The following is a 21,042-nucleotide window of genomic DNA, read 5'->3' as shown; positions in this document are numbered from 1 at the left end:
TGGATAATGAGGCACCTTAAATAATAAAAGAAAAGCATTTGCATCAATGGGGTCAATCAGATTGTTTCTATATCTGATGTGATTCAAACCTTAACCATAAGCTAATAACAATCCTAGTCTAACCACAAATGCCGGATAGCACGCCAATCAACATGACTGTTTGATTTCGGGATACGGTGAGCATTCAAATGTTGCATTTTGAATGCTATAATGGCAATACCCAGGACTAGTAACAGATTTAAGAATGCCATTACAGAGACTCTAAAACCCTGCACATAAATAGCTGTAGTCAGCTCACTCTTAATTAAACAAAACATTAAACTAAACTAAAAAAAGCAGAGAACCGAAGTCTGTCACAAGCAATTACTCAAATCCTAAAAAGCAGGTTGAACTTTTGATGTCATATATTATAAGGATATTACATTATGATCGATAAAACATCAGAATAACATCACTTACCAGGCATTAATTCACACAATCAACAACACAAAGTTTCAGACTGCTTATATAACTAGATTTTTATGCCCTCTAAGATTTCACTTTATTACAGTTTGCAAAACTCAAAGGATTGATTAACAGGAATAATCTAGGACATTGGATTTCCTAAGAACTTAAAAACAAAAGGTTTTTATGTCCCCTCCTTAGCTGTAATTTTTATTTTCTTCGATCTATTCGCCTAGTTCTGTCTGGGTTTAAAGAAAAGAAACGATAAAGGAGGAGGAGGTGGGGTGCATGGTAAGTACATGTATTTTAAGGGCACTTATAATCAGGAGGTGGGGTGTGTCATTTTAACTGGAAGATATATGCAAGAAAGAAAAGTTTGCAACTCTAATTCCATTTCATATGTCCTTATAATCAGAAGACAATGAAAATACTAAGACCCAGAAGTTCAACAAAGCCATTAAGCATCTAAATCTTTGCAAGAAAGACTAAACCTTGTTCCTCGCGCAGCTTTTACAAGATAGATTTCTATCGGCATGTTCAAGGCAGTAGCGCAACATATCAATTATTATCAGCTCGTTTTCTGGATCAGAGCTTTCTGCAAGCAAAAGGAGATGGAACTTATGGTTTATTCCCCCACCTTATAATCATGAAAAAAAAAAAGACAAAAAAGCCCAATAGATAAATTATGAGAGCAATAAAAGGATCAAAATAACTTGATGTGGATCACCTGGAATGTCGAATATTTGTTTTGCAGGTGGTATACCCAGAAGCTCTCCCAGATAAGTACGGATGCGAGCACGGTCAGTGAGTGAAAGTAAATCACCATGTGTGACAACAACAACAGGTTTATCATCTGAAACAGAAGGAGAAGAAATCGCCATGAAAAGGTAAATAAGAAGTTATCATAGAAGTGTGCAAAGAGAAAATGTACGAGGAGATTGTAACAGATGTCGTATCTAGAATAATATATTATGCTTAAAAAGCAATGTTATTCCACCTTTTCACAAGAACTCCATCAATAAACAAATAGATAAAAATAAAGAGACTAATACCTCTGAATGACAAATATGGGCAATTGAAAGTTGTAGCAACAATCTGGTCATACTGCTTCTCTACATCACTGTCGCCTTCCATGGATTTCAGAACTGCTAGTCCATCGACAACAAATATGACAAAATTAACCTTCCTAATCACACTCGGGTCACAACCAATCTTGCGAGCTTTGCACCTCATTCTGTTCCTTAAGCTTGAACTATCTGACCTTCTGAAAAGCACGTCACAGGATTGAACTAATTTAAACAATGTAGATTTTAGGCCTCCGCAACCCAACCCACCCGACAAAAGGAAAAAGCTCTCTGCAGTTACAAAATCATACCTGATAACAAGTTCCCCGTGACGAACACCTTCCATAATCCAAAGCTTTATCATATTAATATTATCAGATGCGTCATCAGACAAACTGCGGGTATCGTAAAGAGAGAAGGAGTTTGAACCTCTTGGTATCGTGTATTCCTGAAGGAAGTAGGTTCCATCTCCAACAGATGAATTATCTTGCATTAAAAGAAAACACAGGGTAAACATTTTAGTGAAATGACTGCAAAAAGTCTGTCACCAAACTCTTCCTAGTGAAAATTGCACTCATTCCACCACATCATACTTCAAATCTGAAAAGCAAAAGTCAAAGCTACATGTACATGTTACTTGAGCTCTTTCTGATGCGAACTTGTCGTTTTCAAAAACCTTGGAAATTCTATTGACCAGACTGCTTTTGCCAGAACCTTTTGGACCAATTAAAAGGAGGGATGTTGTCTTTGGCACATCATAATCGCTCAATGTCATGCCTCCTACATTCTCAATCCATGCCCCAGGGGTATAGCTGTCAATATAAAATTACACATCGATTCAAGCACAGCATAAAATCAATTGCCACATAAGCCTTGTACAACAAAATATTACTGCTTAAATAAAGCAGTTTAAGCTAACCCGACTCCTGTTCGAATCTGTGAAATAGTAAAATGCATGCATTCTTATCAGTAAGTACCTCAAAATTTTGTTCTTTGCATCTGTCAAGCTGCCAATTCGGGTCCGCAATTGATCATAACTCTGCAAGACCTCCCTAAAAACAGCATCTCTCCTCCGCTGATCCACCAGAGAATCCCAAGAATCTTGACTTCCCTCATCATCACCACTATTCATGCTTAAATTATTATTATTATTATTACTATTATTCCTAACCCAGTTCACAAAAATATCAATAATACTAGTACTAATAATAATTAAAAAAAAAACACCACAATCAAATTAAATTTAGTAATAAGATGATGGGAAAGACATATAATAAGAATGTTAAAATACCTGAGCAGAGGGAAATCAAAGTCACCAACGGGAGAAATTATTTCCTCTCCTTCTAAAGCAGGGACATATTAGAACCATGTGAGTTTAATTACCAAGATTTCTTTTTTTATTGGTTGGGGGGGGGGGGGGGGGGAAGTTAATTAATTTAATTTAATTAATACAGAGAGGGAAGGGATCATGTACCAGGAGTGAAGAAACGAGAGGTAGTTTTCTCGCCACCCATGTTTGATGTTTAGCTATGCTTGTTTTCGTTAATTTTGCCTGCTCTTCTCTTTCAGTTTTATTTATCAACGGGGTGAGAGAGATGAGAAAATAATAATAAAGCAATTGTCTTTTTTCTTGTCAGTTAAGATTCGAGAGAGAGTTGAGTGTTAATGGGACTGCTGACTCTGCACCACGTCCAGGTGGAGGCTTTCAAAGTCACTTGAAAGCTCGTGCAGGGTGCCAGCTCTAATCGTTAGGCTCAGGTGAGTCCTATTATGGAACTCACTATTTTGCTTTCTTTTTCTTTTTCTTTTTTTAAATTAGATTTTGACTTGAGTCCCCAGACCCACTTCCACTGCTAAATTGGCAGAGCCGCCTTAATCATCAAGGCATCCAAACTGCTAAAAGTCAAGTAGTTAGCGTGTTTTTGTAACAACGGATGACGACTTTCAATGCCTTCAGGGTTAAATGAAATTTGTCAAAAGATTCGACTGTGTAATTAAGATTAACCCGATCCTTTTTTTTTTAGATTTAGGTGTTATAATTATAAAACAGTTATTATAAAAAAAAAAATTAATAATTATAAAATAAAAATTAATAATATGTAGTAAATATAAATTTTAAATAATAATTTTAATAAAATTATTACATATATAATAAATTTTTCATCATATAAATAAAAAATCATATCAACATAATTTTTAAATTACAATAATTAATGTTCACCAAACACTTTAATATTAAAACTTAAATAAATACAACTGTTCAATCTCAATTTCAAACGCACTTGATATATAATAATAACATTGATTTACTCTTTTATCAAAATTATTACGTGACAATATATCATTTGCAACTGAATTTTCCATGTAAACTTAATCTTTCTACTTGGTGGTTCGTTAATATTAGGTTGTGATTTTCTTTAACAAAAAAAGAAAAAAAGAATTGGAAGAATTGACATGGTTAAAAGATGGGCACGTTTACATAAATTAGAATATTCCTAGCGTTTAAATCCCGCAAGAAGACATCTTAGTTAGCCGCCAAACGATAACATTCTCTGGGATGCCACAGAAGCATACCATGAATCTGAACACTTCGGCAGTAACGTGCCGTCTTCGTTTACTGCTCTCCAGACCCCATTGACCCATTACACTCAAAACACGGATGGATATATTACAAAGAATTTCCCCAGTTCAGTATAATAGATACAGGCCCATACAAAATTCTCTTTTTAAGTTCTCCTGCACATCCTTTCAAAAGAATCACCAGAATATCTACCAAAGCAGCTTAGTTAGATGAGTACTAAAGTCTCTTTTCTTCCGCCTTCTAATATAAATTTTACGTATATCATCTTTACAATATACAAATCAAAATTGTTTGCGGAACAAATACCAGAAAAAAAAGGGGGAAAAAAATCCTATGTTTCTCATTTCTATAGACTTTAGTCTAAACTATTTTTAGCTCTAAGCTAACAAAAAATGACTCCTAACCAGTACCATATCGGTATTCTCAATTAACACATCCCTTCCTCTCTCTCTCTCTTTCTCTGTGTTGTGAGTCTCTCTCTCCAGTTCATTTTGGAGATGTTCTTTCAATAACATCCAATGAGGGTTCTCACACAAAGCACAAACAGTGATAAAAAATCACTCTTTTAACAGTCCCCAAATAATGAAAACTCAGTCCCCTTTAAAGTCCTGAAATCAGTGTCTGATGCCAAACATAATAGATCCAGGACAAGGTAAATTAAACACCATTAGTAATGACTGCAACAGAGATTTGACCACTGCAACGAAAAGCAAATGCAGTAATAAATCGATGATCTCTGGACCCAGGCATGCCTTCGTGGAAGGTCAGTTTAGTTAGGGTAACAGCTGATTGGAGATGATAATGGAAGGGAAACTAATAACAATCCAGTGTTCTTTAGAAAGGGATGACATACGGCAGAGCTGTTAAATCAGCAGACTCTATCTGCAGAGCTTCCGCCCACACTTGTGTCCCACCGACCTCAGGAGAACCCACTTTGGGCTTCTTTGACTGCACGCAGTCACTGTTAAACAGCCACACTTGGTTGTCGAAATCATCAAAACAATCCTCCAATTTGGGTACAGAAAGAATCTGATTCAAATACTTGGAATCAGGATGTGGTGGCTTAACTGATGCTTCACCATTCTCAATAATTCTTGCTTTAGTTAACAAAGGCCCAGAAGAGTATACAATTGGTTTTTGAACTTCCATCAAACCATTACTCTTGTGTTCCTTCATATCCACTTTACGACTATGAACTCCCCCCCGCCCCTCGGATTCAAGGTGGCCAGCAGTATGGTACGGTTCCAATTTCCTTCCATTTTCCATGACTTGGTGGGAGGATGAGACAGGTCTCGGCAATTTATTAGGCTTAATTCCATTGTCTGTCACAAAGTTGAAAGAATAAGCTACAAAAATAAAAATAGCTGACAAAAAGCTACGTATTTACATTAAACATCTTATCCCGGACAAAGGCAGAGATGAAAATTTTATGACAAGGTTCTTACCAAAATATGATGTAAGAACAATTTCAGCCTAACATATTTTTCAAAATTCAATCATACCACTTATATCCCCAAAGAATACAGGGATTAAGCACTGGACCATCCAAGTAGTAAAAAGGGTTTGTGGTTAACATAAATTTGTGTTTCCAATCACCAGATAGATATAGAGGTGCTGCAGTATGATCATTGTACGATACAGGAAAGGACTCACCATGTGAAATTCCATTTATCTCAAGCTCCTTACGTTTGCCAAGATTTCCCTCACCAGCAGGATTGTTGCTGCTCGTCTTTAAAACATCTAATGGTTTTGTATTGCAAGAATTCAGGAAGCCTTTGCCATTGTCTTTCAATTTTGGACTGCTATCTTTCAACTTCGGACTCCTGTCTTTCAGTTTAATCTGGTCTTTATTTGTTTCAGTTACCTCCTTCGCTTTCTCCTCCTTTTTCTTTTCCTTATCCCTGTTTTCGTCTTTTGATCTGCTTTTGTTCTCCCGGTCTCTATCCTTCTGTTTACCATCCATATTATTGTTCTCCTTGTGCCTATTTTTATCTTTCTCCACCTTCTTCCCAAAATCATTCTTCTCCACAGGTTTAGCAATTCCTTGAAATCTTTTTTGATCCACACTGGGAAATCCTGGGACAATTGCATTTCCTGAACTTCTAACCTCGACATGGTTCCTTTGCCCATTGACTTTCCTATCATTAGCTTTCTCTTTTTCTTCCAAACGACTGCCAATACTATGCTCCACTGTCCTCCCTGGCAATTCACCTCTTCTTGGATCTTTAACAGTAATCTTCTGACCAATTTGGCTTCCTGTTGCTCTATCATCGTTCCTGATTCTCCTAGCCAAATCCTGCACATACTTGGAACCACTGTTCTCAGAATTTTGCAAGTTGCTTGGACCAAGCTTATCTCCATTGTTGCACTCTGGCTGCCCTCCAATTCTCTTCGCATCTGAGGTTCGGTTCTTATCTTTTTCCTTATCCCTATCTTTCTTGTCTTTGTGCTTCTCCTTTCGATCTTTCTTATCGCTATGTTTTTCTTTACTTCTCTCTTTATCTTTGTTCTTTTTTTCTTTACTACCTTCTCTCTTGTCCTTATCTTTCTTATCTTTTTTATGTTTTTTCTCCTTGTGCTTTTCCTGAATATAACATTTCAATTGTAGAAAAATATAAGCAAGCAATAATGGAAGAAAATAAATAAAATTATCTCAGGTGGATGCAGAAAAGATGAAGGAAATAGGCTATCCAAACACCATAGAAAAAAATTCCAAATATTGTTTGTCAAGACTGATATGTCACCTGATTGATAAAATTCATCGTCTCTATTTAAGTCTTTCATTTTTTTAACTTATAAGTTTAGTAAGTGAGGAATATATAATCTTTCCACTTACTTGATAAACAAGATACTTCAAACAACAGAAGGAAAGTAGTCATTAAAATTTAAAACAACAAGGAACATAATTTTCTCCTTTTTGGCAGCTGCCATTAAACTGCTTGGTTTTCCAAACGTGCATGAATTACAACGAAATGAATAGGAAAAAGAATGAAAAATTCATTTTCATTTTTAATACTCCAGAGAACATAACACTAATCAATATACAGTCAAACAATTTAGTATAGAGCCAGGGAGGAACCAAGCTTACATTATCCTCAAATCTAATAAACATAGGAGTTTGACTAAAAGCTCAGCAACAGCAGATCATTGAGTCTATATGTATTTTATTCAAAATAAATACACACACACACAAAAGAAAGTCAAATACCAAAAATGTCACATTAACAATAATCATAATTTTTTAAAAAAAAAAAAAACAATGGAAGCATCATACACAGAGAGGGGAGAAGAGAGAGCAAATGACTGAAGATTTGAAAGATAATTGGGGTCATTATCATAAGACTTGAGTTTCATTTGTTATTATGAATATCTATAACACTAGCAAGAACAGGTAGGGATACAAGTAGCTATAACGGAAATTTTTTATTAAGCTCAGTATGATAGTTTACATCATTACCGTCATTATTTGGAAGAATACAAGACATACATAGACAGAGTTGTGCTTCGTGTTAATAAACTTCTAGTTTTAGTACCTTAATTTTTATCTAATCCTCGATGTCATTTTCTTTTAATTTTAAAACATATTTTACGCATTTATTATTCTCTTCTGGCAACTTTTTCCTTACCAAACAGACCAAGCTTGAAGTAAATGATGTGAAATGGTTTTTATGAATCTAAAGCAACATTAGATTTATATCACCGCTGTTTGTTACAGTTACATATCCATTAAATTATATCAACATTGTTTGTTAATACTACATACCCTACATTTGGAGTTTCTTAATCGTCCAGCATACAGGATTCAATTATAGAGAACCATGTCCTATGCCTATAAAGATGCTCGTACTCATATAACAAAACATCCTACGTTTAGGAAGACCCCATGTCATTCATGGGTGGAACATATGCGCCTAGCACATCAAAAAATAGCAAGCCATCAAAAGAGCTTCTCACCTTTTTGCCTTTTATATACATCAAATCACATTATCTATACCCTAATTTTCTTAAAAAATAGGCTTGATCTGCAATGAGTAAATGGACCACAAAGAAATTGCATTTTCAGTGTAAAATCTCAGAAAATATATGGAAAAAATGTATGTTGGTTTATTAGTTTAGAAATCTGTCTTCATGTAGTACCACAACTTTAATATGCATCAAGTGTGACAAAACAATGGATTTTAAAAGGAAAAAATCCATAACGTGTATTTTACAATATCAAAGCATATATCAATTGCTATATCATTATTGATTTCCCTGCAACTGAATTGCACAAGAATTTGAGAGTAAACAGCATCAATATCAATCCCGTAAACAAGATCAATATCAAACCCACAACTTCATCTAATCTAACTCATGTTTCTTTATGAGAGAGAGAGAGAGAAAAAGAGAGAGAGAGAGGGAGGAGAATTACAAAGATGGACCGGATATCCACATCACATTAGCCTTAAAGTCATTGTTTACCATAGTAGGCTATTGTGTGACATTATAAAAAGACAGTCTCCTAGGATTTCTATAAATGTCCCAGGCCAAAAGAAACGGAGCTCCTTTTCTGAATAAACTGCTCCATGTTTACCCCCCTCACATAGACACAACTCTCCATATGGCCCCAATTGTGTTAGGGTGAGAAATTCATCAAACAAGTGTTCCACCATAATCTCAAAGTTCAATGAAGTGTACATGTGTAAGGGGGCAGGTCTAACCAGATAATAGAAGGGGAAGAAAAAGCCTTCAAAAATTCAAAGAGTTTGTCCCATGAGATTCATAGTACAAACATACACTTCATTCTTCCTTCATAAATGGACATGTCTATAGGGTGTATCAAACATGACACATATCCCACAACCGGGTGTTCATACCCATGAGCAAGAGAGCATTTTATGAATGTTAAAAGTGGGAGCATAAAACTTAGTTTGAGTTAGTGAAAAGATTTGCCAGAAAAGCAGTAATATATGCAAATTAAGGGCAGTTTTGTGCTACAACTCAGTCCTAGCATCCTCCTCAATTGAACCATCTAACATAACTCTGATGGTTTCGCTAAGACTTGTCTAATTACATCACCATCTTGCCCAAAATTGAACAATGTTAACAAGGATTCACCAGTGAAAATACGTCATAACAAATATTTTAACAGGAAAAATCAATATACGAAACTACATTTGTATACCATTAAACCTAACATAGTACTGTAAGTCTATGCTTTCAGGACACGAGATCATCCCCCCTGAGCTGTTTCAACAACTTTCTCCTCTATATAATCTTTAATTGTTCAGCATACATGCCCTAGAAGGCTGCAAAAGAGTTGCAAGGTTTTCCCAAATTCAGCCATACATCTATTTTTGTATCTCAGGTCAAAAGTACCTTGATAACAAACTCTAAACCAAATCCAATGATTAGCAATTGCCAGAGCCCCATATAAATAAAAAAAGCACAGAGAGTACCAGACAAGCAAAGCAAGATCCCACTGAAACGAGCATAAGCATGCTAGCAGTGGTGGTTAACTGAAAAGATAATATATAAACCTTTGTTAGCAAGTCTGTATCTTCGATTCTGGCCTTCTTTTCATATCCTGGAGGCGGAAATGGAAAGCAGCGAGACATTGCATGTAATCCTTGAAACAGCAAAGTGGGATCCTTCCACCAACCAAAAAGCTTCTTTTAGCTTCCAGTATGTTTGTTCCAACACAGGAACAGACCAGAGACTATGCCCTTGCCCATGCACCATGTCCTTGCAATCATTTCCAGCTTGAAAATCACTTCATGGTCATCCAAAGCCACCTCCCAGACAAAAAATCCTGATACCCAGCAATTAGAATATTCGCTTATTTACATTCAAATCCTACGAATTGCAAAATGATAACAAAAAATTTGCAGGGAACTAAGAGTACCCACAAGGCTCAAATGCTTAACTCACTCCTACAACCACTGAACTAACACAAATGTGGCCAGATAATCCAAGTTCCACCCCAAAAGATTTGTTGACAAGAGAAGAAGTCCCAATGCAATTTGAAAATTTCCGTGTTAAACTCTAAGCCAAAAGGGGTATCACCACCTGCTCATCAGCAAAAACTAACTGAAATCAGGAGAATTCCCTTATTACAATGATCAAAAACTCATAACACGATACCAAAACACACCATAACCTTAAACTTGCAATCAAGAAATCTCCACTTCCTTGATTCCTCCTGGTTTGTTCTCAAAAGCAATTCTCAAAATAATCCCTTTCACAGATTCATTGTGAAGCTTTAAAGCAATCAACTGATCCCAACACCTCAAAATTCAAGATAATATACTTAAAAAGGAAAGCTATACAATCCAATCCTCAGTTTCTATGTACACTGTGTATTCTTCTTATGATCATAACCCTAATAGTACAAAAACTGCAATTAGGGTTGATTGAAGTAACGATCCCACCAAACCCTAGATAAATCAAAGCAACAAAAATACGTCAACAAAACCGCCCACTTAACTCAGTTTTAATTCTTCAAACAGAAAACCTGAATCTTCTGGAGAAAAACGATTAAACCCACGAAAACAAGCCTTTGATAACGAAACGTGACAAAATTATCCACCAAATTGAAGTGAAAACATGAAAGATAAATTATGGGTTTTAGGAATTTTATTAAGTAAAACACAAAGTAGAGAGTTTTAATTAGAGAAGATTGCAAGATCTTCAAAGTAAATGAGAATATAATTTTAATAAATAAAAAAAATCAGTGTCTGGTTTTTGTATTGGCTGGTGCCTGTACAGACACCTCTCTCTCTCTCTCTCTATATATATATATCTAAAAACTTGAATTTGATTGAGGGGTTTCGGTTTTCGGAAGCTGATCGATGTTATGTTCTATTGAGATCTCTGTTTGCTTCAATGGAAGGAAGTCTTAAGAAAATGGGTTCGTTTTTGGGGTTTCTCCTTTGTTCTTAGAAAGGGAACTTCGCTCTCCTGTCAATTAATTGATAGAAAAAAGGCAGAAAAAAAATTATATACACCCCAACAAAGGGTAGAGAAGTTATAAAAAGGTTTGTCAAATGGTATTTATAAGAGAGTGAGAGTAGAAACGTGTCATTAAGAAGCATCCAGACCCATCACTTTACAAATTTGCACATTACATAACCTTAGACAATGAGGAGAGAATATAAGATAGAATAATTCACAACTCCCCAGTCCACACCAACACTATCACCATCTTCTGTTTCTAAATTTTAATTTCACTTAGTCTTCGATACCGTTCTTGCTTGGTTGCCTGATATTGCGGACCGCTCCAGTTGCTACTCCAAGTGCCTACAGTTTCAGGCCAATAGCCTAAGGCAAGGATAAGAGTGCTAGGTTAGTCCGATTCTAAAATTTTTTAGTTAACTCTAGCATATCTTAAGTTTGTATTTATCTAAAATTCTCTACACATCTCTAGCACATGTAAATATTTAGATATTTAGACAAGTTGGTAGAATTATTTAGAATTCTAGAGTTTGACAAGCCTCCCTATAAATAGGGTATGACATTTGACATTTGAGCATCAAGGTTAGAGCAAGCAACTCAGTCACTTTTGGTAAGCTCTCTTGTAATCTCTCTTGCGAGTAGTATAATTTTTCTTATTCGGCTCTATTGCTCTCTTCTATCTAACTGTTTTGAAAACCTTTAGGCTTAACTAGTTGAAAAACTCAAAAGCTTACTTAACAACTTTCAACAAGAGTTGTCTAAGTGCCGCACAAGTTCGTTGCGTAAAACACCTAATCCCGTGACACTGAGTACGCTTAGCTATAAAATATAAAATACAAGCAAATCTTATTCATGAGTTAAATTTTTTGTTTGAGTAAATTAGATGATAAATTTTATAATTTATAAGATTATTTGTTAAATCAATTATCTTTTGTCTCGTCAGTCGTCACTTATATGAAAAATTTTAAATGTTACGTTGACCGTGTTTTTTTTTTTGAAAAGAAAGTATGCTTTTCGATTGATTAGGTTAAGAACAAGTACATAATCTCCGGTGGAATTTCATCCAACCAAATTACAGTTTCCTTCTTTTGCAAAGCTAACTTTGCTAATGAATGAGCTGCATAGTTACAATCTCTAGGGAAATGTTGAGCTTTGAAATTCTGGAAATTCTGCAGATTTTCCTGAATGTCAGAGATCAACCATCCAATTTCAGTTAAGCTACTGGACTTCTTGTTGATTAAGTCAATAACTTCTAATGAATCCGATTCAAAAATTCCAAAAGTAATATTAGCTTTTTCAGCCACTTGTAGGCCCCATTCCATAGCTGTTGCCTCCGCCATTGCAACACTACCAGGAAGCCTCAGACTTTTAATTGCAGCTGCTCTGCAGTTTCCATCTGAGTCTCTCACCACAACCCCCAACCCTGCCATTTGTTTCTCAACATCCACAGCCGCATCAACATTAACTTTTTGCCATCCATTTGGAGGAGGACTCCATTGCTTTTGCCTGTCAGCATTCCCCTTTGTCTTATAAACTATCTCCGGTTGTCTAATCTTTTTAAAAGATTCCACTATCGCCTCTGCATTTGCTACTACTCCGAGAGGGTTTTCGTGTTTCCCTTCAAAAAGCCATTTGTTTCTTGCCTTCCAGATAGCCCATAGTAAAGCTGCTACTTCAGCTCCCTCAACTTTAGCATGCTGTCGTGGCAAAAATTGCAGCAGCCAAATAATGTCACACCTGTGAACTCCACGAAATTCCTCTGCCAGATTAGAGTACCTCCAGATCTTCCTTGCCCTATTGCACTCTACCAAGGCATGGGACACCGTTTCTACATGACAGTGACAACTTTGGCACATTGGTTCTTGCAAAACCTTTTTTTTCCATAAGTTTTCTGCTGTGGGCAATAAATCGTGAGCTGCTCTCCATAAAAAAATTTTCACTTTTTCTGGAATTGCAAGCTTCCAGAGAAAACGTTGACCGTGTTTTTTAAGATATGAATCAAGTGATTCATAAAAAGTCAAATTGAATTTTGTGCTGTTAACCAAATTAAAACTCTTTGTATAAATTGCGTTTGATGATCAAATTACCGGATATCAATTCGTGGTATTAAACATGGAAGTAAATGCATCGATCACGCGTTAATTAGACAGTGCAGTAATGCATATCACCAAAAAATATAAAAATAAAAATTTGATTTCTATTACATTGCGGTCTTTAAAATCTTATTTGTAGAAGATCAATAAATAAGATGTTATTAATTATGCAATACAAGATGTGCATGTAATTTGGCTCATCAAATGGACCAAATAGATTTATCGATAGAATGAGAAGAAGCACTGATTGTCTATAAAACGGGTAGTGGAAGAGAAGAAAAAGAGGGGAGAAAAGAAATGGAAGACAAAGGAGAAAAGAATTTCTTCTCTTTCTTGTGCAGTCTTGTACTATATTTTAGAAATTCGTTAAATTAAATGAGTTTCTATTTGTCAATATGAGCGGCTAATTTCCTAAACTAAAGTAAAAGGTAAAACTCAAAAATTTAAATTATGAAAGTGATTACTCTCTCGAGTAAGCTTATAGTTTATTATTTCAATTATATATTTACAAGTTATATTAGTCACTAATTATTTTCATTTCATTTTGATCTGTAGATCTGGATCCATCTAGTATTTAGACCTAATGTCGGCACATCATTATGGCTATGAAACAATATGTACTTTATCCCTATTTTTATCCATAAGCGGTTAATTAATAATTAAGCAATATAATAATTAAATAAATATAAAATATAATATGAGAGAGTATTATAATTATAATTTGAATACTAAGAGTAAATCATGTAATCTTAGGATTTTTTAAACGTATAATTTCTTTTTTGTAAATTAATTTTATTTAATAATTAATTACTAGATTCTTAGATTTCTTGTGATTCAACCTGTGACTCACTTGGCTATATTACAAATAAACACTCTTTTACTTGAGCGTAATTAACAATTTTGAGTCATGTCATTTATTTAATGTAATTTAGCATTAAATAAAATTTATTCACTGGCCCATTTGATTTTACTGTTATGTTGTCTATTTTTATACTAAAAATATCTAGTTACAGATTATAATAAATGTAACTTAAGAAAATTCAATAATATAATTTTGGGTGAATTTAATTTTTTTCTGACAGGCTTCAATTTGACAATAATTTTTCTAAAATAAATGACATGCATGGCATGGGACAAATGGCTTTGCATCGATATAAGTACAAAAGAGTGCGGTGTGTCAATATGGTTAGCAATTTTAATCTCAACCAAAATTTTGTAAAAAAAAATATTAAATAAATAATAAATAAAGATAGAACTAATTACACAATATAAGAATTTAGTTGTATAATTCTATATCGGAGAAAAACCACGTCTGCCAAAGACGACGAAAGAAAAATCTATTATGTAAAAAATTATTACAATCATTCTAGTATTTTTCTTTTCTCACACTCAATAACACCCAATCTCTTAATAGACCTATCATTTCTTTCACACTAGAAACTGTCTATTTACAGAAAAGTGATTAATGTGTTATACAAATAAGTAAATCTAACCTCCCTATATATAGTGATTATTTCTTATAGGAGAAGTTTTTCTTTTCTTATACTAGTTATATTCCTCCTTGAATAAATTAATTATTAAATAAGAAAAGCCTAGAAAATATCCTAAATTAAGATTTACAAATCCTCATTAAAAAAAGGAGATATATTTTTCTAACACATTGTACACCACATAATCAACTGTTCTAGATCTATGTGATTATTTTACTTTATAAAATAAAAACTCTCTCTATTCTATTTTATAAAATAAGAGTGCATATTACCTTTTTTCCTATATATTGTTTAAAAACAGAAAAAAGGGAAATTGTCTCCAGAAATAACCAGGAGGTCCTACCCAAAATTTACTTTTTAAATTTTTTAATATTTTTAATAAATAATTAAATTTAATTTGAGTTATTTTAATGAAGAAAAATTTATACGGGAAAAAACACATCATCTCACCATATTGAAATAGTATATCCAGCATTGCCACTTACTCTCATCGGTTTAATATCCGAAATAAACCGGTACTACAACGAGTACAGCTGAACCGTCCACATCAGCTTCTTTCATCAGCAACGAATTTCTTGCTTACGTGAGTAAAAAGGTTGTGGATGATTAGAAGAAATTAGTTTCTTAAGCTGCCTTTAACAAGAGTCCTGGCATTTAACAAGTTCAATTGATTCCGTCAGAGGACCACAAATTAAATAATTAAATTTAGATTATCTTTTTTTTTTTATAAATAAAATAAAATAAAATTAGGATCTCACCACGAGACCCATTGGACCTGCTGGCAAGTCCTTAATGGCGGGGGGGTGGACCCCCTCTTCCCCAGCTAATATGAGCGGCCATGACCAAAATTTCGTTGACCACGTTGTGAAGTCTTATCGAAAGAATCAACTTATCCTTTTAATAAATGAATGCAGCCCTAAATTTGTGAATTGTGATAGCGGGTCACTCTATTGAGTAATAATAATGTTTAGTTAAAAAAACTTTTAATTCAATTTAGGGGCTCAATTCCTGTAACTGTTTGCGAGCAGTATTTTTTTCCTTGATTTCTCATGGAGGAGGTTTGGGCTGTAATTAAAAGGAAAATTAACAGTTGGATCCGCCCATGTCTACAGGTAAAACTTTGTATACTAAATAATTGTAAAATAAAGTAATTCCTAACCTTGGAAAAAGTTTCTCACAAGAAAACCTGATGGCAACTGCAGTTATATCCCTTTTTCCTAGGAAATAATGATTGTAAATTGAGAATACAATGGCCGAAAAAAAAAAAAACAAGAAATTTCCAATTAGAAAATGTGGATAATACAGAATTTTCCTATGCTACTTAGTAATTGCTTTCCAGTAGCTCCATAACAAAAATTACCATGTAGCCAGAACAAATACAACCAAGGGATAATCTGGTGTACTAAAAATTTTCCACAACAAAATTGGGAATAAGGCAACCATGCTTTAAGAGACCAGGGTTGGATTTGAGTAAACATTGCCATTCAGTAATCCCTGTATGATCTCACATTTCCATGTGAAAGATGGTACAATTCAAAGTCAGAAAATGACCAGGGCAAACAACACCGGTCAGGCAACAGTCAAAGAACAACTACCTGCATTTTAGCAACTTTATACCTGTCAGGAACATAATTGTATGACCTAATCCCCTAGTTTGAATATTGCCATAGAAATGAGAGTTGAATGTCAAGAGTTCCCAGATTGGGTCAACTTGACGCACAACAGATACTCAACAAATTTGTTGAACCAACGAATTTACTGTACTTTTAAAAAAGAGATTCGAGTATTTTCTTCTTTCTAATGTTGATTGTCCAAAAGATGTTTGGAAGGTGAGATTCAGATATCAAGTGATGAGCATGGAACTACACTCTATGCCATACCATAATTTTAAGACAATTTGAAAACAATCAATAGAAGATTTTACCTTGCCATGACTATCTATCATAAACCCCGGCGGCATTCCAACTGCTTGGTATTCTCTAGCAATACCTGTATAACAAATGAGTTAATGATTCCAACTATTTCTATGAATAGCTGGTATGACTTTATGTTGTGTTTACTTGCTGGAGTGGGAGTGAGGAGTGTGGATTCCTCCCACTCCAGCGTTTACTTCCTCTAAATAGGAAGGGAGTGGGAATCCCACTCTGTGGACCCCACTCATTTTTGGAATGGGGAGTGGGAGTGGGACTCCCATTGGGGGAGGTGGGAGTCCCACTCCCACCTCTCCATTTTTTACCCTTTTATTTTTTTTTTAATTTAATTTAATTTAATATTTTATAATTAATAAAATAAATATTATTATATTTATTTAAATATTATTATTATATTTATTTGAATAATAATATTATATTTAACTAAATAATAATTTACATTGATTCTAAGTTAAAATTATTTTAAAATAATATTATTATATTAATTGAGAATTAATAAATATAATATTATTATAAAAATAATATTACTATATTTATTTAATATTAATAATAATAAATAGTTTATTCTAAGAAAATATTAATTTTGTACTAAATAATATTATTTTATTATTTTATATAATAATAAATTTAATATAATTATATAAAATAAAATAAGGTTTCATTTGTATTAAAATTAATAATTTATTGTTCATAATTAAGAATATTAATAATTATAATAAATTTACAAATATAATAAAATAAATATTATTCATTAAATATATTTTTTATTAGTTTTGTAATTAAAAACTATAATTCTTTAAATAAGGATAAAATTGTAATTTGAAACAATTTACTCCCAATCCAAGACAAAGTAAACACATAAATTGGATTCTGATCTCTATTCCATGCTTCAATTCTAGTGTAAGTAAACAACCTACTCCCACTCTCACTCCACACTCCCAATCCTAGGATTCTCACTCCTCAGGATTCCCAATCCAAAAAATAAACGCTACCTTAAAGCAGCTAACCATGAAGCATGCAGTAGATACTATTTGGAATGGTTAAAACACAAAGGTTATTCTAAATTTAATCACAAGGCAAAGACCAACTATATCAACAGCTATCAGCAAAAAATTTCTTACTTCTCGAATGTAATTTGCCACTGCCTTACAGCCTTCAATTGCAAGTTGCATGACATCTTCAAAGGTATTTGTAGGTAACTTGGCATCCATCTGGCCGAATAAGCATCATAAATAAGATGTCTATGACTGAAAAATGAGACTAAATAATAGGAAAATAGTGCTTTCTTTTTGTTTCGCTGCCCCGGGGGGGGGGGGGGGGGTTGTGGCAGGCAGAAACAAAAAATAAGTATATTAAGACGTAGGAAAAATGTACATAGAGGAGCAACAAGAAGTCCATATAGTCAAAAGTTAAAAATCCCCAAGCCCCAAGAACTATCCTATAAGATAAAAATTCTAATTAACGAACTTACACCATAGCTGCTTCCCAATTAATCAAAATAAAGAAGAAAGACAAATCTTTAAACTCCAGAGAGATAGAAGCCCATATAGAAGCTAAGAATTTAACTCTGTCCCAAAGAAACATGTAACCCTCCACCACTTTGTTCTTAAAAATTCTTAGGTTTCTTTCAATCCATAGGACCCAAAGTATAGCCATAAGTCCCACAAGACAGAAGCCTTAACCCTACCATTAAGTGCAAAATCAACATAGATAACCTTATCTAGAAAAATAATACTGTTGGACAAGAAACAGGATAGAAATCAACAGCCTGGATTATGTTCTTCCTTCAAAAATACGTAATACCATATAAAAAAATTATAGAGATTGAAGTGTTCAACTAAAAAAACCAGAACCTTTATATCTTGTCCATATTAATTGTGACTAATTATTATATGCTTTCTTTCAGTTTGAAAGTATTTATGACAGCCTGAGAGAAGGGTCTAGCATGAACCTATAGAGATTCAGCAATTAAGATGAAAATTTAAAATAAAAGGGAAAGGAAAGTAGTGGAGAGCATTATTGTTCAATTTTTCTTTTTGCTAAGTAGATAGAGTTATTTATTCTATCTGCAGAATTTGCATTCTAACATGTGCAGTACTGATTTAACACATTGTAGCATGGTGGAAGATCCGTGCTGCCTTTCACTTGATTACTCTATCAACCTGGGTTATATTGCCGGTACTTTTGACAGAGATGCAGTGCAAAAAAATTCTTATCACCAAAATAATTTCAACAACATATCATACAAACAAAACATAATGGTTCATAAAAACAAAAATTCATAAAGACCATCGGCACCCACAAGTCGATAAGTCTCAGATTTGAAATGAAACTAAATTACAGCATCCAAAACTTGCGCATGCAGGGAACCATTGGAATATAAAAGCACGGATTAAGGTCGTTGAGAAATTAACAGAGAGAAAAAAGAGGAAGAGAACTTTAAACAAACCTGAAGAAGAGTAACTTTGTCCAACGTAGGTAAAATACCTACAGTGACATCAGGGCCTCCAGCACTATCTTCAACATAATTCAAATCTGGCATGTGATAAATCTTAATCAAATAATCTTTGGTAAAAACTTTCATGCCAGACCATGTAGTAATTAATGGGGAAAAAAGAAGCACATGCGCTCAAAGGGGAACAAGGAAATGAATTTACCAAGAAGAGGAGTGCTATTGAGGTATCCAGCACTACATGAAGTAACAATATCGCGCATTGGAATCCCAGCATCTTGAAGGGCTAATGTTGCGGCATTAATACATGCGGATCTTGTCCCTGTTGACCACACATTACAAAATCAGCAAGAGACATTTCCTATTTCAGAAGATGAACTACTCAATGTCGTGGCAGAAAAAAAGGAAAAAGATAAGGGAAGTATACAAATGCACTGTCAAGCAAACACACAGAATCAGAGGATGAGAGAGAGATAATATAAGAGGTTCTTGTCGTCTAGGGGATCATCAATAGGGACATATGATTGAAATATAAGCTACCTCCATCTGCTTGGAGAACTTGTACAAAAATATCTATCTGCAAAATCCAAAAAGAAGCACTCAGAAAACAAATATTGTGTTTCTGAAAAAAAATATCTATCTGCACATCTCTGAAAAAAACCTGGGAACGAGGCATTAAGTGGGTCAAAATGCACGCTTCCATAGTCTGGCGAATAACCAAAGATATTTCTGTCGATCGCCTGATTGTACCAGAAAAACATCAAAAATTAATGTTTTCAAACAACAACATAAGCTGCCTATAAACAATTTGCATTTTTTTTTTATATTTCTTTCACATCAGAAGCTAAATCCCCTCAGCCCCCATATGAAAGGTTTTAAAACTTTCAATCTCAGACTGTTTGTACCATCTTAAAAAATTTTACCAGTTAAACCAAATAGCAAATACAAGCAACAACAATATGCACAAATTAAGTAGCATAGAAAAAGCAGTAATCGCTCATAGCCAATAGTTCTAAAATTACTTCCTAACTCCATACCAGAAGGAATCATTCTCTGTGTGTACCCCCAAAAAAAAAAAAAAAAAAATTCCAATGATAAAGTTTTATAAAAAATTTCAAAGGAAAATTGGTCCAACCTGTCACCCTTGGGTTTTCTCATGCGATCCCCCGTACTAAAATTAGCCATGCTGTACTCACAGCGCACCTGCGAAAATATATTTATATAAAAGAAAATTTGAAATTAAAAGAAAAACAAAATCATCGAGAATGGTACCAGTGCTTGGTCACTCATTTGTTGGCTCTTATTTTGGACCTGAAAAATCGTAGTAATTTAATTAGCTTAAACAAAAGGCATCACCTCTTAACAAATTATATGTACAAACGATAACTAAAATTGAAGTTACCTCTCTAGGGCCATAAACAGCAGCTATGACTTTAGTGTTACCCATTTCGAACACAGCAGAGCTGTTAAAAACGTAGTGAGGCAAAGTAAATTAAAAGGTAATCCTATTAAAAAAGAAATATTCAATTTGTCGAAGAAAGAGCGAACTACCCGTCAGCTTTAGCAACGTTACCAATTTCTGCTCGAAGTTGCCTCATCTGAGATTGTGAAAGTACATGAGTAAATAAGAAAAATATATGAAATAATTACGAAGTATAAATTTAATATTCGAAATCTTTAACCCAAAAAAAAGCACGCTTAATTACTTACTTCAGTCGGACGGCGACCGTCCAAACGAAGTCCTTCAGGGCTCACGAATTCCATCTCCGTCAACTAAGCGAAGCAGAAAGCGGCAGAAGAGATGGAGGCGCGCAAAATTGAACACTCTGACGATGAATATGATTTTGTTCTGGATGCGACCGGGTTAAATCAATACGGGTTTCCGGACCGGGTTTTAATCCGGAACCAGAAGCGTTAATTTCAAACGCACGTCAACTTATTCATTTTTTTAATTCGAAATTTAATCACAGTTCTTTTTTTCTTTTTTCTTTTTTTCTTTTTTTAAAAAAACAAATCAACTGACCCTGCAGTGTCATCGGCCCCGGTGTTGATGT

At 34.2% G+C, this 21,042-nt stretch overlaps 4 protein-coding genes across 9 annotated transcripts; all 4 read right to left on the bottom strand.

The window, feature by feature from the left end:
- On the bottom strand, nucleotides 1-3,257 carry LOC18046429. Of its 2 annotated transcripts, none has more exons than XM_006443477.2 (9): nucleotides 2,983-3,257; nucleotides 2,800-2,851; nucleotides 2,486-2,641; nucleotides 2,139-2,320; nucleotides 1,820-1,994; nucleotides 1,497-1,708; nucleotides 1,172-1,297; nucleotides 936-1,039; nucleotides 1-269 (listed from the first exon to the last, which is right to left on the bottom strand). In XM_006443477.2, the coding sequence occupies exons 1-9, from the start codon at nucleotides 3,020-3,022 to the stop codon at nucleotides 114-116; spliced, it is 1,203 nt and encodes a 400-aa protein (XP_006443540.1). In that variant the 5' UTR covers nucleotides 3,023-3,257; the 3' UTR covers nucleotides 1-113. The 2 variants fall into 2 exon arrangements, with proteins under 2 accessions (XP_006443540.1, XP_006443541.1); XM_006443478.2 differs by having other exon boundaries at nucleotides 2,486-2,632; nucleotides 2,983-3,256.
- Nucleotides 3,258-4,294: 1,037 nt separating this feature from the next.
- LOC112100099 (myb-like protein X) lies at nucleotides 4,295-11,099 on the bottom strand. Of its 4 annotated transcripts, none has more exons than XM_024188044.1 (4): nucleotides 9,978-11,099; nucleotides 9,609-9,880; nucleotides 5,743-6,673; nucleotides 4,295-5,411 (listed from the first exon to the last, which is right to left on the bottom strand). In XM_024188044.1, exons 2-4 carry the CDS (start codon nucleotides 9,684-9,686, stop codon nucleotides 4,924-4,926), a joined length of 1,497 nt encoding a protein of 498 aa, XP_024043812.1. In that variant the 5' UTR covers nucleotides 9,687-9,880; nucleotides 9,978-11,099; the 3' UTR covers nucleotides 4,295-4,923. The 4 variants fall into 4 exon arrangements, with proteins under 4 accessions (XP_024043812.1, XP_024043816.1, XP_024043813.1 ...); XM_024188048.1 differs by having other exon boundaries at nucleotides 10,000-11,099; XM_024188045.1 differs by having other exon boundaries at nucleotides 9,609-10,137; nucleotides 10,223-11,099.
- A 945-nt stretch (nucleotides 11,100-12,044) lies between these two features.
- Nucleotides 12,045-12,878, bottom strand: LOC112099989. Its single transcript, XM_024187545.1, has one exon. It carries the CDS (start codon nucleotides 12,876-12,878, stop codon nucleotides 12,045-12,047), a length of 834 nt encoding a protein of 277 aa, XP_024043313.1.
- Nucleotides 12,879-15,866: 2,988 nt separating this feature from the next.
- LOC18046428 (exosome complex component RRP41 homolog) lies at nucleotides 15,867-20,918 on the bottom strand. Of its 2 annotated transcripts, none has more exons than XM_006443475.2 (12): nucleotides 20,699-20,918; nucleotides 20,540-20,586; nucleotides 20,391-20,451; nucleotides 20,261-20,299; nucleotides 20,124-20,191; nucleotides 19,650-19,728; nucleotides 19,529-19,565; nucleotides 19,194-19,310; nucleotides 18,986-19,071; nucleotides 17,658-17,747; nucleotides 16,530-16,594; nucleotides 15,867-16,200 (listed from the first exon to the last, which is right to left on the bottom strand). In XM_006443475.2, the coding sequence occupies exons 1-11, from the start codon at nucleotides 20,750-20,752 to the stop codon at nucleotides 16,547-16,549; spliced, it is 726 nt and encodes a 241-aa protein (XP_006443538.1). In that variant the 5' UTR covers nucleotides 20,753-20,918; the 3' UTR covers nucleotides 15,867-16,200; nucleotides 16,530-16,546. The 2 variants fall into 2 exon arrangements, with proteins under 2 accessions (XP_006443538.1, XP_024045361.1); XM_024189593.1 differs by having other exon boundaries at nucleotides 15,867-16,099.
- Nucleotides 20,919-21,042: the final 124 nt, after the last annotated feature.

This window comes from Citrus clementina, unplaced genomic scaffold (assembly GCF_000493195.1).
Source record: "Citrus clementina cultivar Clemenules unplaced genomic scaffold, Citrus_clementina_v1.0 scaffold_3, whole genome shotgun sequence".
Classification (NCBI taxonomy): Eukaryota; Viridiplantae; Streptophyta; class Magnoliopsida; order Sapindales; family Rutaceae; genus Citrus; species Citrus x clementina.
The sequence above is the reverse complement of the archived record's forward strand: the minus strand, read 5'-3'. Positions and strand labels throughout refer to the sequence as shown.

Excerpts from the sequence above, each read along its gene's own strand:
- LOC18046429 (XM_006443477.2), bottom strand. The coding sequence starts at position 3,022 with ATGGGTGGCGAGAAAACTACCTCTCGTTTCTTCACTCCTG. Across the intron at positions 2,852-2,982 it reads CTCTCGTTTCTTCACTCCTG|AAGGAGAGGAAATAATTTCT; the intron begins GTACATGATCCC and ends TCCCTGCTTTAG. Across the intron at positions 2,642-2,799 it reads TTTGATTTCCCTCTGCTCAG|CATGAATAGTGGTGATGATG; the intron begins GTATTTTAACAT and ends TAATAATTTAAG.
- LOC112100099 (XM_024188044.1), bottom strand. The coding sequence starts at position 9,686 with ATGTCTCGCTGCTTTCCATTTCCGCCTCCAGGATATGAAAAGAAGGCC. Across the intron at positions 6,674-9,608 it reads ATACAGACTTGCTAACAAAG|GAAAAGCACAAGGAGAAAAA; the intron begins GTTTATATATTA and ends TGTTATATTCAG. Across the intron at positions 5,412-5,742 it reads GATAAATGGAATTTCACATG|ACAATGGAATTAAGCCTAAT; the intron begins GTGAGTCCTTTC and ends ACTTTGTGACAG.
- LOC112099989 (XM_024187545.1), bottom strand. The coding sequence starts at position 12,878 with ATGTGCCAAAGTTGTCACTGTCATGTAGAAACGGTGTCCCATGCCTTG.
- LOC18046428 (XM_006443475.2), bottom strand. The coding sequence starts at position 20,752 with ATGGAATTCGTGAGCCCTGAAGGACTTCGTTTGGACGGTCGCCGTCCG. Across the intron at positions 20,192-20,260 it reads AAATGAGTGACCAAGCACTG|GTGCGCTGTGAGTACAGCAT; the intron begins GTACCATTCTCG and ends ATATTTTCGCAG. Across the intron at positions 19,729-20,123 it reads AGAAAACCCAAGGGTGACAG|GCGATCGACAGAAATATCTT; the intron begins GTTGGACCAATT and ends TGGTACAATCAG.